This window comes from Typopeltis vanoorti, chromosome 12 (assembly GCF_054136105.1).
Source record: "Typopeltis vanoorti isolate ZY-2024b chromosome 12, IOZ_Tvanoo_1.0, whole genome shotgun sequence".
In the NCBI taxonomy this organism is placed as follows: Eukaryota; Metazoa; Arthropoda; class Arachnida; order Uropygi; family Thelyphonidae; genus Typopeltis; species Typopeltis vanoorti.
The window spans coordinates 46,456,300-46,471,576 of record NC_143560.1 but is presented as its reverse complement, the minus strand read 5'-3'; the positions used below and the strand labels follow the sequence as shown (position 1 = coordinate 46,471,576).

General features: G+C 33.6%; 1 protein-coding gene across 1 annotated transcript in view; it reads left to right on the top strand.

Moving 5' to 3' along the window:
* Positions 1-15,277, top strand: part of Vha44 (V-type proton ATPase subunit Vha44) — a 147,845-nt gene that overhangs the window by 42,768 nt on the left and 89,800 nt on the right. The window contains exons 4-6 of the mRNA XM_090402018.1: positions 3,544-3,629; positions 7,965-8,059; positions 12,316-12,407. Of these exons, the coding sequence (XP_090258144.1) occupies positions 3,544-3,629; positions 7,965-8,059; positions 12,316-12,407 (273 nt within the window). The remainder of the gene's footprint in view (positions 1-3,543; positions 3,630-7,964; positions 8,060-12,315; positions 12,408-15,277) is intronic.

The window sequence follows — 15,277 nt, the reverse complement described above, 5'->3', positions numbered from 1 at the left end:
ACCTACAACAATGAAGATTTAAGACTGGAGTAGACAACAACAGAACAATTATAAAGCCAAATACAGCTATCAGTCCAAAGTTACAAATGTGAAAACAGAATTGTTGAAAAAAATTCTGTAATGTTGCAATTGCATGGAATCCTTTGAAGAGTGTATATATTAATTAGCAGCAAGCAAGAATAAAGCAACATCTATGTTATCAACTATTTAAAAAAAACAAAATTACACTAAAAACTTAGCAGAAACTGCAGTTATTATGATAAACAAATATATTCCTGATGACGATGAATCAGCAGATGAAGAAATCCACAAAACATACAAAGAATGGAAACAGACATAGACATTCCTAACAATGATGAAGTTACGTCTAACGAAATCAAATCAATATTAAGATCAATGGTTTCAAGAACCCCCCCCCCCAGGAGGGGATGGAATAACCAGCGGCACACTCTTAAGAACGTTTGTCGAATTCATAGCAACAGTTTACAACAAATGCCTCAAGAAATGACGATTTCCTTTATTGTGGAAACACTCTAAAATTATACCCCTAATCAAACCAGGAAAAAGAAACATCTGACAAAATTAGCAAATACAGGGCAATTAGTCTCATAAATGTCACTGGTAAGGTACCAGAAAAACTTCTAATAAGCCAAACAATGCACTTTGTCTATTCAAGAGACCTATTAAGCAACAATCAATATGCATTTAGACCTCAATCAAGCACTGTAGATGCAATTATGGAAGTTAAAAAGTTCACAGAAGAGAGTGTAAAGCAAAAAAATGATGTACTACCGATCTCACTCGATGTACAAGGAGCTCTCAATGCTGCATGGCGACCAGCCATAATTACTCAATTAAGAGATTTCAGATGTCCAAAAAACTTACTCTATCTTACCAAAAATTATTGTACAGAAGAAGACAGAAGAGCAACCCTGACATTGAAAACCATAACTGTAATGACAGAAGTTAAACAAGGCTGCCTGCAAGGTTCTTGCTGTGGACTAGGTTTCTGGAACATGCAGCACAATTCGCTGTTAAGACTTCCTTTCATTACTGAAACAAAACCATAGTTTTAAGCTGATGATGATGTGATGATAATGATTTGAGGATGTGATGGCTTACAGTTAGAAATAATGGCAATGAAGAACTCTTTAAAAGTGCAGAGTAGGTGCATGAGAATAACACCAAGTTTGAAGTGCTTTACATCTCACATAAAAAATCAAAACAACTTAAATGGTCTTCCTAAACAGGGAAGCTCTAGTGGTAGTCAGTGAACTAAAATACCTAGGAGTAAATAGACAAAAATTTAACTTCAAGAACACTTCTCATATATTGACAAAAAAAAAAAAAGCTTACAAATAGGCTAGCAAGAGCAGAAAACGATATATACCAGAGCTATACTACCATTGATATCTTATGTTGGCACCCACTTGGAAAGATGCACTGAAATCTAAGAAAAACCAACAAAAGTTGAACAGAGCTCAACACCTTATAGCCATAAGGATAATTATAAAGGATACAGGATATTATCTTTCAAGGCAGCTGTGTTATTGTTGATCTAACACTGATCTGCCTGAAAATGCAAGATATAATGGAAATTCCAAAGAGTTGAGTTCTAATTCCAGGGAATTAGAACTCAACTCCTCTCATCAAAAGACAGCAACAATTTACAATGACAGTAGAAGCACTATAGACAGCATAAAAAAACAGAACAACCACCAGTCATTAATAGATCAGACAAGAAATCTAGTAAGGAATCTCATTTTAGAGGGATGGAAAATTAAGTTCTACTGGATGAGTGCATACTGAGGAAGCAGAAAATTAGAGACAGTACATCAGCCCGCTAAAGAAGTGGCTATAAACGAACAATTATAAATAAGTTACTAAAAGTACTCAACATCTGCTATCAAAACGCTTGCAGAAGAAATAAGCCTAAACTTGTGGGATTCACGCTGCTTGTGGGAAGAAGAATGGAAAACATCTAAAAACAGATCAACAACAAGAATTCTTGCCAAGTATCAGTAGTAGATTCTGGCTGAAAATACATGATATCTCTCCAAGTTTAACCATGCTACTAATGAGGCGTTGAAAATTTAAAATGCTACCTACATAGATTCCATATTCTAGAATCACCATTATGCATTTGTTGGAACCTTCAACAGACTGTCAGTCATACAAGTTGTTGGGAGTGTTGGTAAATAGGGAATTGAAGTTTAGGGGGCACATTGCAAAAGTGACCAAATCAGCTCATCAAATCACTTGGTTTCTGAAAAATACTTTAACATGCAGAGACAAACAAGTTGTTGTTCCTCTGTATCGAGCCGTGATAAGACCCCATCTGGACTGCTGTGCCCAGTTATGGTCACCAGGGTTTCTTCGTGATGGGGAGGAAGTGGAGAGGATCCAGAGATGAGTGACAAGATGATAGCAGGTCTGTGGAATGAACCTTATGAGAATAGATTGAAGATTTATGGGTTGCAGAGATTGGACGATAGGCGAAGGAGGGGTGATATGATTGAGACATTCAAATTACTGAAGGGTTTCTATAAGATTGATCCGATCCAGAAGATATTTTTGAAAATATGACTGGTGGTGGGAGGACTAGGGGCCATGCATGGAAGCTGGGCAAGAGCGTGGTTGACAAGGGTGTTAGAGCTAGGTTTTTTACTTGGAGAGTGGTGAATGAGTGGAATAAGTTTCCAGGTCTGTTGTGGGTGCTACGACCGTGAATGAGTTCAAGGCAAGGTATGATAGATACTGTGTCAATGTTGAATAGTTGTTCTTGACATGATGTTAGGGCCTCCCTTGATGAGTCTGTCGACTCCTTGGAGTTGCCCGGAACAATAATAATAATAATAATTATAATTAATAATATAAGCTACTAATAATGTTTGGATTATATAGTGTAAATATGTGTAGATATAAAAAAATATAATTGTAAATATGGATGCCGGCCTGGTTGGCTGAGTTGTTAGCATACCCACTCTCCAACTAACAGGTTGCAGTCTCGAATTCTGTTGTGAGCATGGATGTTTGTAATTGTCTTTAGGTGGTAGATGAATTTCATTAGCTTGTGTGAGATTACTGCCCTGCTTATTGAAAACCTGAAGTAGCTTGAAAAAGTTCCATGTTTGGTGTCTGGATTATGTAAGAATAAATAAAATATTGCAAAAAATATATAAAATTGATAAAAATGGAAAAAAAAATCCTTAAGCCACTCGTGGGTAGGAACCACATAATATTAATTTTTTAAAAAAATGTAGGAATACATATGCATAGATGTAAAAATATAAATGTTAATCAGCTATTTAGAAGCTACATGTAATATATGCACTGTATGCAGTGGAGCATGTAGGAAATAAATTACCTTCTGATAGGGTTACTATTGGGAGGGGGTAGAAATACCACACGCAGAGAGAAAGAGATTTTTTGGCATTTTAAATAATAAATTACTAAAAGTAAAATATTGTGTTTGGTCAACATTATTTCAGTCTTTGTTATGTATTATAATAGTTTTTAATTTTATTTTCTTTATCTTTGTAGCGTAACTAGAAAATTAGCATGCTACTTAGGTGAAGTTTTGGAAGACCAGAAGGACAAGCTTGCAGAAAATCTACAAGTACTTGGAGGTATTTATTGATTTTTGGATTTCTTATTGTTGATACAGAAAAATTGACATCAATTAGTAAAATGCATAGAAGAGTTTTTATTAATTATATATATATATATATTTTTTTTTTTTTTTTTGACTATCATACATTTTTATAATAATGTTTAAGTTGGGATGAGTGAACAAACATTATTATTAAATGAGACCTCCAGGGAGTCAAGGACTTGTCGAGGGAGACCACACTACATGCACCAGCTATCATACTTATTCTTGAATTCATTGACACTGCCTGCACATACAACATCCAATGGCAATCCATTCCAATCATGCATCACCCTATGAGAGAAAAATCTAGCCCTCACCTCCTTCTTAGCAGCATTCATTCTCAGCTTCCAAGGATGCCCTGTTGTCCTTTCCCCACCCTCCATAAAATTAAAAATCAATCAACTGAAATCCTGTATAACCCTTTCTAAGTCTCAATCATATCACCCTTCTTTCTCCTGTTTGCTAGTGTCTGCAGCCGACAAATTCTCAATCCGTCTTCATAATCAGTATTCCACATTTCTGATATCATTTTTAACACTCTCCTTTGCACTCTCTCCACTGTATCAGAATCACAACGGAAACCAGGAGACCAGACCTGCACACAATAGTCCAAGTGAGGTCTTATCACGTCCTTGTGTAAAGGCAAAATGGCATCCTTATCTTTACATGTGAAAGTTTGTTTCAGCATGGTAATTATCTTTTGAGTTGTATTTGCAAACTTTGCTACATGGCCCCTGAACTTCAACTTGTTATCTACTACACTCCAAGATCCCTAGCCTGATCATTTTCTTATAGCATAATTCCACCAATATAATATGACATTGGATATTTAATCACGCCGAAGTACATGACTTTGCATTTACTGACATCCATTTTCCCATGCCCACAATTTCAGCCTATGCAGATCATTCTGCAAGTACTGCATATCAGCAGCTATCCTGAATACCCTACCTATCTTTGCATTATCAGCACACAGCTGTATGTCACCTGTCAAATCCTTCCCAATGTCAGATACCTTGTGGTACACCATTAGTTTAAGGTACACATTAAATCTTGCAGACGCACATCCCCTTTTTACCACTTTTTAATGTCTGTTAGTCAGCCATCCTCTTATCTATGCTAATATTTTATAATCCAAACCCATATTCTCCAATTTATCTAACAGTCTTCTATGCTATATTCTCTCAAAAGCCTTAGCAAAATCCAAAAGTATCAAGGTGTATCTATTTCCCTTGTTTAGTTCAATCATCATCAAATTCTTGACATGTCCTGAAATCATCAAATTCCCATACACCCTCAAGGGGTGTACAAGATATTATGATAGTACTGCATGAAGAACTTACATAATTACTAACTTCCTATCAACAATTTTCCTCCAAATCAATCCGTTATCTGTCAAAACTCCAACATTATCAGATCTTATATTTCTGTCTTCTAAGGCACATTTTGCTATATCAATCCACTTATATCTTGGTCTTCCTCTGGATCGGTCTTTTTCCTGCCAACCTGCAGGAAACACTTGTTTTGCTAATCTTACCTCTCCCATTCTGTTTAAGGAACACATTAAATAGCTATCCTTGGATTAGCTCTGCTAACATATGCTAACAATATCAAGTTTTTTCCTAATATCCTCGTTTTTAATATGATATTGCAATTGATCCAATCTGTTCATGCCCCTAAATATTTCTCAGGACTCATATCTGTGGTCTTTGGTCAAGTGTTTTATTTCTAATCCAGCTCTCAGATCCATAAGTTAAAATTAGTTCTAATACAGTCTTGTATACAGCTAATTTAGTGTTTTGACTAATTTATCTCTTATTCCATATAAATTTATTCATTTGACTTTATAAATTTATTCATTTGACTTCCTACCATACTGGCTGTTGATTCTGTTGTCTATTTCCATATTTTCAATGTTTCTGCTTATTTTCATTGTCTTTGTCTTATTATTGCTTATTTTCATACCAAATTTATTACAACAGTTATTCAATTTAGTCAAGGAATCTTGCAGACTTGTAGTAGATTTATTTAAAAGTATAACATCATCTGCATAAAGTGAAGAATGGAGATTAACATATGAAATTTTGATATCAGGTTTAATACTACTTTACTTCATAATGTGATCCATATAGATAATGAATAACAGAGGAGATAATGTACATCCTTTTCTCACACCAGATTTAACATTAAACCATCTTCCTGTACTTTCTTCAATTCTAATTGCTGACTTACAACTCAAAGTATTGCTTGATATAATGCCCCATTGACACCATATAACTGTAGCATATTGAATAGCTTCTCTCTTGGCACCTTGTCATATGCCTTTTCCAGATCGACAAAACTTAAATACAGATCTTTGTTATGTACCCAAGATTTCTCTTATTTGTCGTAAAGTGAAAATATGATCCTGACAGCCTCTATTTTGCCTGAATCTAGCTTGTTCTTCACCAAGCTTCCGTTCCACAATCCTTCTTAACTGTGTGGTATTTTTTCTTGACTATTATGTATATAAACTATTACACTTTTTTTATAATGTTAGTCAAGTTGCTTTTTATTTTATTGTTCTACATGTTTCGCCAGTTTTTCTATCGGCATCTTCAGGGAATACAAATTAGTAAGCTATATGAAGGTAACAGACTAGGTTATAACTGATGGTTCTAATTCATACAAAAATTAGTATTGTGTGAGACAATGCGCGTGTCTCAGGAACGTGATTTATTTGTTATGACTCATGATGCAATTGTTGTGAAAGTTCATTTCTTTGATGTTTAATGATCTGATTAAAGCTTTCCAAATTTCTGGTAAGGTTAGACCTTGATTCTTGTTTAGGTTTTCAGTTATATGAAATCTGAGCTATATGATACGGGTGACTGTAGCTGCTTCCTTGAAGGGTCTTGAATGGTAGTTATCTTCTATATAGGGCATAAGGCTCTTATCCCACTCAATAAGATGGTTGGTAGAGGCAAAGTGGCAAGAAAGACCTAAAATGTCTTGTCTGTTGTTTCTGACATATCCTATGTGTTATTTTTTGTTTCAAAGCTTCTAGAGGTCTGACCTACGTAACTAATACCACATGAGCAAGGTATATTATATACTCCAGAGTACTTGTAGAATGGATGAGGGTTCTTTCAGTGATCTTAAAAATTTCTGAATAGTGTTGACTGGCTTGAATGTAACTCTGATATTATGTGGTTTTAGAAGGTTAGCCAATTTTTTGGAAATGCTGCTGACAAATGGAATAGTAATAGTACTGATGTATTGGACATCATCACGTTGTCTATGTGGTATATCAGTCAAGAGAATCTTGTTTAGAGTCTTTTTGGATAGCCATTTAAAGATAGCTCTCTGGATATTGTAGTTAATTCTGTTTGTAGGTCATCTTGGTCTGTGGTGTACTTTATAGCTCTTTTCTTGAGCATATGGATAATGCTAAGTTTCTGAGCTATATGATGAGACGAGTTGAAATGGAGGTAATGTCCAGTATTTGTAGGTTTTCTATACACAGATAGGTTGATACTATCATTCCAAATTCACATCATTCCATACCATCAAATTCACATTAGAAATTGAAAAAGAGGGAAAACTGCCATTCCTAGACATCCTAATAAAGAAACAAACCAATAATAGTATCAACCTATCTGTGTATAGAAAACCTACAAATACTGGACATTACCTCCATTTCAACTCGTCTCATCATATAGCTAAATCCATCCTTTTACTCATGGAAGAACACCAAAGAGACATTTCCTACAACAGAACCAGGGCCAGCTCTCTCTCTAGCCACGTTCTCTTCTCTATCAACTCGGATGAAGGCCGCCAACACCTCGTAGACTGGCCACAAACTTCTAATATCCATGTGTGCTATGATGAACTTGAAAGAAGAATAATTGAATCTAGAGAAATATCGCTTGATTCATCTCATATTAATAACAGCCTTAGCTACAATATTTCTGATGCACATATTGCCACTGTCCAATACTGGCGCACTCGTGTCAGCTCACGCACGTAGTCAACTTCAGTTGGAACTCAAGCACGCATTCCTGTTTTTAAATGTACTTGTGTGTTTTATACTAGATCTGTTAATGTATTTTATCATGTCTCTGTTATTTTTTATTTAATTCTTTGCCTGTGATACCTGAAGAAGTTGAATTTCAACGAAACTAGTCGCATCTTAACATTAAACTTTTCTTTCTTGGTATAGAGTCATTTAAATTCATTTTTATATACATTATCTACTGAGTAAATTATGATCAATAATATGCATATATATAGCTATATATTCTAAGTGCATGTGTTTTGTTTATTTTAGTGGATTTGGCAAATTATGTCACTCGTTTCTCATGGGATATGGCCAAGTATCCAGTAAAGCAATCATTAAGTAGCATATCTGACATAATTCATAAGGTAATGTGCTGCTGACTGTATTTCAGTTTATTTGTTAATATTATATCTGTAAAATATTTATTAGTTGTGGAATTATCTAAATGACAACGAAGAAGTTGGATAATTTTATTTTTTAAAACTTTAGAAAACTACAAACATTAGTTTGTAGTTTTCTAAAGATAAGTGATGTTGTTTATTTATAGTTGTATTTGTGATTTTTAAATGACTATGTATCATTTCAATTAGCTGTTTCTGTGTTATAATTTAGTTGTTGACTGAAATGAGTGATTAACATGAAATATATATATGGCTGATGGTGTTTGATCAATCTTTAAACAGAAGAGAAAAATGAAACCACACAAAATCCAGGCATTCACATTTATACCTAGCACTTCAGGTTTTTGTCGAATCCAAAGTGTATAATCCTAAACTCTGCAACATCTGTTATCATTGTACGTAATGTCATTCAGGATCTCTGCATCAGTTTCATTTACTTGTCCTTCCCAGCTTAGCATTGTCATGAGCAAGCGATTAGATATTTCCCCTCATGTTATCTCCAGTATCATTAACATACAAATTAAACAGCATTTGTCCAATCACAGAGTCCTGTTGCACATCGCAGTTACCTGCATTCTTTTAGACTCTCCATCATACACTACTCTCATCCACATGATCCATACCTTTATTTATGTCATCAGCTTTGTATTCATCTACATTTGTTCTAATTTGTGTAATAGCCTTTTGTGCAGATCATGTCAAATGCCTTTACAGAATCCAGAAGTATCACTTATGGCAATTTCTGACCCTTCTCTCTCAGTTATAAAACCCTAGAGAGTATCACATTCCTATGTAACCATTCAAATTAAACAACTTCTTCAAGATCTTAATAACCACTGCTGAGATACTCAAGTGGTTTGTAGTTCCCTACAGTTTTGTATTGAGTCTTCCCTTGTGTAACGAAACTATTTTAAACCTCTTTCTGTTCTTCTGAGATTAAATGGGATAATTTTGTACATGTGTTAAGGGAATGTACAAGAGAAGTGGAAGTACCTATGTTTTGCTGCCATATTCACATTGAGATTTTGCAATATCCTTAGTACCGTACCTCCAGTTCATCTACTTCTGTTCATCAATAAAATTTTAATTGCTGTCTACTTACTTCATGAACATACTTCATGAATCTTTTTCTTCAGATGAAAAGACAACATCAACACTAACGATATGGTCTGCTATGGACTTTGTTGTCACCACCAGTCACAGGCTTATATATGGAAAAGTTTGAAGAAACAGCTTTATCACAAGCCACTTTGAATGCATCCATATGATACATTAGATGGACAAGATATTTATGATTTGGAAGCACATCTTAGATAATCTAAATAGACTTGTGTTTTCTGAGTAGTCTCTGTCCAAAAATAAAGTTCACAAAGAAACAGACAGCAAACTTCCTTTCTGGATGTTTAAATCAGGAAAAAGGTAGCCAGTGTGCGCTAATAGATATTTTCATGCCACTCCACTCCATCATCCTCAGAAAAAGTTAGAATTATCACAACATTTAAAAATAAAGCTATTCATATCCTAGCAGATAATGCCAATAAAAGAGAAGATGAAAAATTTAATTTTCTCTTCGACCAGATCCTTCAAAATGGCTGCCCAAAAAGAGTTCGTCAAAAAATTGTTATATATTTCAGTCTGTATGTATTATCACCGATATCAAATATAAACACTCTATCTTTTTACCATATTGGTGGGATCCCAACTTATGGGTTTTATATTTAAAAATGTATATGTCAGAGCTCTCTTTCAGGTTGTTGCAGACATTTCAAAGCCTTAGATAATACCTGAAAGATGGTGATCCTTTCCAAAAATTATCCAAATGCCTATGAGATCCCCTGTTCCTGTAGTAAAGCTTATGTATACACAAATAGCCTAGTCATGAACATACTTCACGTGCAAACCTTGTCTGTTTACACTTGGGTAAAGGATTAAACAAGAACATAATTTCTTGTCAAATATAATTTCCATCATAACCAATTGAAAAAACTTTCTACATCAGACCATACCAAAAATTAACTACTATTTGTTTCATTCACTTATGAAGAACTCTGTTACCTAAAGGATTTTTTTATTCTTGCAAACTGTCCTACTGTAGCTAGTTATAGAGCTACCAACATCTATCTGGATAAACATGAAAACTAGTACCTACAGTATATCTTCTCAGAAATTACAGGCCATGCCACTGATTTCAATTATTGGTTCCAGTAGAAAAACATTTTCTTTAAATACAAATATAGATTCAGGTCCAAATGACTATTTTTGGAATTCTCCACAGCTCTATAACATTCTCCCAGTCCAAACAAATACAGCTTCTTGAAGCTGCCAGAAATCGAATGCCTAATATTATGAGATAGTGAATCCATTTTACTATACCCATAGAGGAATCAATTAGAACTTTAGGTTGTTTACTTTTTTTTGCTTTGCTTGTGTGATTTATACAGTCTCTTCGAGTTTTTACAGGCCCATCTCCTATCCTCTGTACAATCTATACACAGTGCTTCTACAATTATTATATAAAAAATGAAGACTTGATTTTTGATGTTTTGTTGCACTGGATTCCTAGTCATATCAGAATTGAAGGAAGTCAGACTGCAGATGCAGGTGCTAATCATCATGGCAAGAAGCAGTGACAAATCAGTTGCATGAGATTAAGCCTGAAATTAAATATTAGCAGTCTGGTTAGCATAGAAACAGAAGAGCGGAAGTTGTTCTTTTTAGGTTCTCCATAAGTTAGGTTAGGCCATCTTACACATTTTTATCTATTGAAGATTAATAACCCACCTATGCGTGAACAATGCAACATTTGTCTTACCATTTGCCATGTTTTGGTGGAGTACCAGACTTCACTTGAGAAAGGAATGCAGTTTTGACTAATCTAGTGATATACTCAGGCAGATCTTGTCAGACCTGGACAATCTGCATGAAGTTTTAACTTTTTAAAAATAATTAATTTATACAAAGACATTCAATTATAGATATAATTTATAATCAAATGTAATTGTAATTTATAATTAAATATATTTTTGTTGCCACCTTTGTGTTAAATGCATTGATACATTTTAAAAATTTTTTTTTCTTTTACATAACATGTTATTTACTTATTTCCTGTTTATTTTTATTGCCTTACATACTGCTTTTACCATCATAATACTGCATTACGATCCTTTGCACCATATTAAACCACAAACCAAATAACCAACCAAAACCAATATTTACAACCATTCCATTTAACCAGAATTCTTCTTGTAAGAAGTACTGATGGCTGTTGCCACTGATGCCCTTTGTCAGGGATATTTATATACTTCTCATTACAGATCATCTGTTTTCTGCAAGCCAGGGATACACTGTGGAAGACACTGTTCTTCACCATGCATATACAATATGATCTTGGTAAAGAATAGACTGGGATCCACTTCTAAGACCTTATAAGATGCATCACCTTATTGTGAGGTTTGTGAGGACTGTTACTTAACAAACCCAGTGCCCAGGGTGCTACCTACAGATATACTACCTACAGAACTTTTTGTCTTCATCAGCAAATGATGATAACAGTATTTTATATTGTTTAACTTAAAAACTTCATATATTAAATTGTGGAATGTACTTTAATAAATAATAAATAAGCCTTATTGATTTAACTTAGCATACTGCTTGTATGCTGCAAGCATTGCACAAAAAATAAATTCATAAACAAACTACAGAACTGTATGAAAGACACTCTGCTTAATACTGCACAAACACTCAAATAAGATTAAAGTTTTCAGTTTAGTGAAACAAAACAACACAGACCAGCTCTGTTTGTGTTGGCATTCACACTTTGCATTCTACACATGATATTTTGCTTTCCTGAGAAGTACAACTTTAAGGGACCAATAAAAGCCAAAATATGTTGATCAGTTTATGAATTAGGCAGCAACTCTGATACATTTCAGACTTTAATAACATACATACTACATTTCATTCATATTGCTTTTAATAATCTAAAGGCCATATCATGTTCAGTTGCTTTTGATTTAACTTTCACTGCTCTAATATTTTCTCTGCGACTATGCATGTGCTGAATATTGTCTTTTTTTACTATCAGTTTTGTCTTGTTTACAAACACAAAGTAAATAATGTTATACTTGGATGCAACATGCATCATGCAAAATTAATGATTTTTTTTATTTTAATTTTTATATGTAAGTAAATTTGTAAATATATAAGTAAATATATTTTAGCAAGTTACACAGATTGACACAGATCTGAAAGTAAAAGCTTCAGCTTACAATAGCCTGAAAGGCAGTTTACAGACCCTGGAACGAAAATCAACGTATGTATTCTTTAATTTTGTTTTCTTTGAGTTTATTTTCATGCAATTGATATTTTACCTTATAACTCTGCAGTTTATATAACATACATGTTATATGCTTTATGAAATGAAAATCCAGCTTTAACCATTATGTCCTAATGGTTATATCATACATGAATGGTATGATATAACCATTAGGACACAATCAGTTCTCTCAATTTGAATCTAGAAAAATTTTGATTTTTTTATTTATGATTCTTCTTCTTCTTCTTCCTTTCAGAGTATGAGGCCTCTATTCTATTTCCTTTATTTCTTTTTGTTTCTATGTATAGTTTAGTTCTTTTTGGTTGTCTATTTGATGAAATGTTGAATCCCTCTGTTTCTATGATTATGTATTGTTTGTAAAGTTGATTCTTGATGTAGTTCTTGTAAAATCTCTTTTTTTTTCTTTTTTTTTTAAATCTGGTTTAGTAACCTGCTGTTCTTAGAACCTTCATTTCTGCTGATGTTATTCTTTATTCTCTGCTATTCTTCGTTCTCCATGTTTCACTTCCATATAATCATCATCAATCCTTATCTGTCCACTGCTGGACGATGATCTCCTCCATATTTTTCCACATTTCTTTGTCTCTGGCCCATAATCTCCAGTTGTTTCCCATTGAATGATGTACTTCATCTCTCCACCTCACTGATGGCCTGCCAGATCTTCTTGACCCTTCTCGTGCTTGCCATTCTGTATAAATTTTTGTCCAGTGGTTGTCTCCCTGTCTTGCGATGTGTCCTGCCCATTTCCATTTTTTCATTTTTATTTCTTTAATGATGTCCTTTAATCCTGTTTTTTTTTTCTTGTTATCTATGTTTTTTTACTTTATCTATTCTTTTTATGTCTAACATTGATCTTTCCATGTTTCTCTATGCAGCTCCTAATTTGTTTTTCAGTCTCCTTGTGATGCACCACGTTTTTGCTCCATATCTCATAGCTGCTATTATGCATATGCTTTTTTTTTAGACAGATAGTTATGTTTTCTTTAAAAATTTTATTGTAATTTCCAAATTGTCTCCATCCTTGGTTTATTCTTTATTTTATTTCATGTTCACAATTTCTATCTGTTAATTATTTGACATACATACTTGAATTTAGTTACATTTTCTATTTCTCTGTCATTTATTTCTATCTTTTGGTTGTGGTTTGTTGTACATTATTTTAGTTTTATCAATATTTATGTTGAGACCAGACTTGTTGGTTTCTGTGCTTAATTCTTTAATAACTTCTTTTAGCTCTTCGGGTGTTTTGGAAAATAGAACAATGTCATCTGCAAATCTTCAGTTGCTTAGATTTTGACCATTTATTCTGATACCTTTTTTTTCCCCAATTTAGATTTTTAAATATTTCTTGTAGGCAAGCATTGAATATTATTGGTGACATTGTATTGCCTTGTCTTATTACTCTGTCTATTTTAATTTTTGCTTTTAGATTATTTAATTGTATATTAATTGTTGCATTCTGATATGTTGTATGTATGGTTTTTCAATACCTTGGTTATTTAGTGCCTCTATTATTACTGTTCTTTCCATTGTATCAAATGCTTTTTCATAATCAATGAATGCCATACAAAGTGATATAATATATTCATTTGTTTTTTTCTATTATCTGATTAATACTTTGGAGGTGGTCATTAGTCTTTTGTTTGTGAGAACTCTAATTTGTTTTTCATCCTATTGGTTAGTATTTTGGTGAGTAGTTTATACATATGTGAAAGCAGGCTGATTGGTCTGTAGTTTTTTAGATCTATATGATCTCCTTTTTTGTATATAAGGACTATTTTTGCTTCGAATCTAAAAATCCAGAGATGACCGGATTTTTAGATTAGAAAAATTTAGAATGTCAGCATTATTAAAAAGCATTGAACTTTTTTTTTTTTAGTAATTCTCTTCCTCCATGTCTTATCATATCTGCTGTAATTTTATCTGGTCCCAAGCTTTTATTATTTGGCATTTCTTTTAAAGCTTTTTCTGTTTCTTCAATCAATGATGGCACTTCCACGTCATAGTGGATTTCAGTGTCCTAATTGGGCTGTTTGGAGCTGTATAAATTACTGTAGAATTTTCAATTCTATTATTATTATTATTAAAAGTACAAATATTGATTATTTGTACTTTAAATTCATGTGATATTCTCATAGTGGTTTTGATGCTTTTACTTTTTTCGATAGTTTCTTTTAGGTTTTTTTTTTAATTTTTTTTTTATAGTCTCTTATTTCTTTCCTTATTCTTTTTTGATGGCTTTGTTTAGCTCTGCCTTTTCTATCTAATTTAAGTTTTATTTTAAATTTCTTCTTTTTTAGATTAAGTTCAGAGTTTCTTTTGTTAGTTTCTGCTGTTTTTCTGTAGTTCTTTTTATTGTATTTAAGCTGTTTATGATTATATCTGTAATATCTTGGTTTAGGGGTGCTTAACGGTCAAAGCTGTATAACTGAGAGGACACCTCCACATACATAGCCTTTAAAGGAATGCGGAGAACTGACAAGAGCTTATGACCCCATGTTCAATCCTCACTGCGTCGTGGCGCACTGTTAGGTATCTACCTGGATACCAAACAAACGAGGATGGGTTGGCAATTTGGGATTTAGTTGACCAAATTGTATTCTTATTGGCTTAAACCACATATAAAATGATGGTACAACATGACAGAATTTCATGCTGGCTGAGGCATCGCCCAGTTAAACAAGGCCCCATTGTTTTCGCCAGAGAATCAGGGTGAACAGTGAAAAGTCAACTACTGGAACAAATCCTAAAACACACCCCAACTCAATATCACCAGAGTTCAAGATTGGTACTATCAACATAAGAAGCCTGAATGGCAAAGAAATGGAACTAGCTGAGGAATTGGA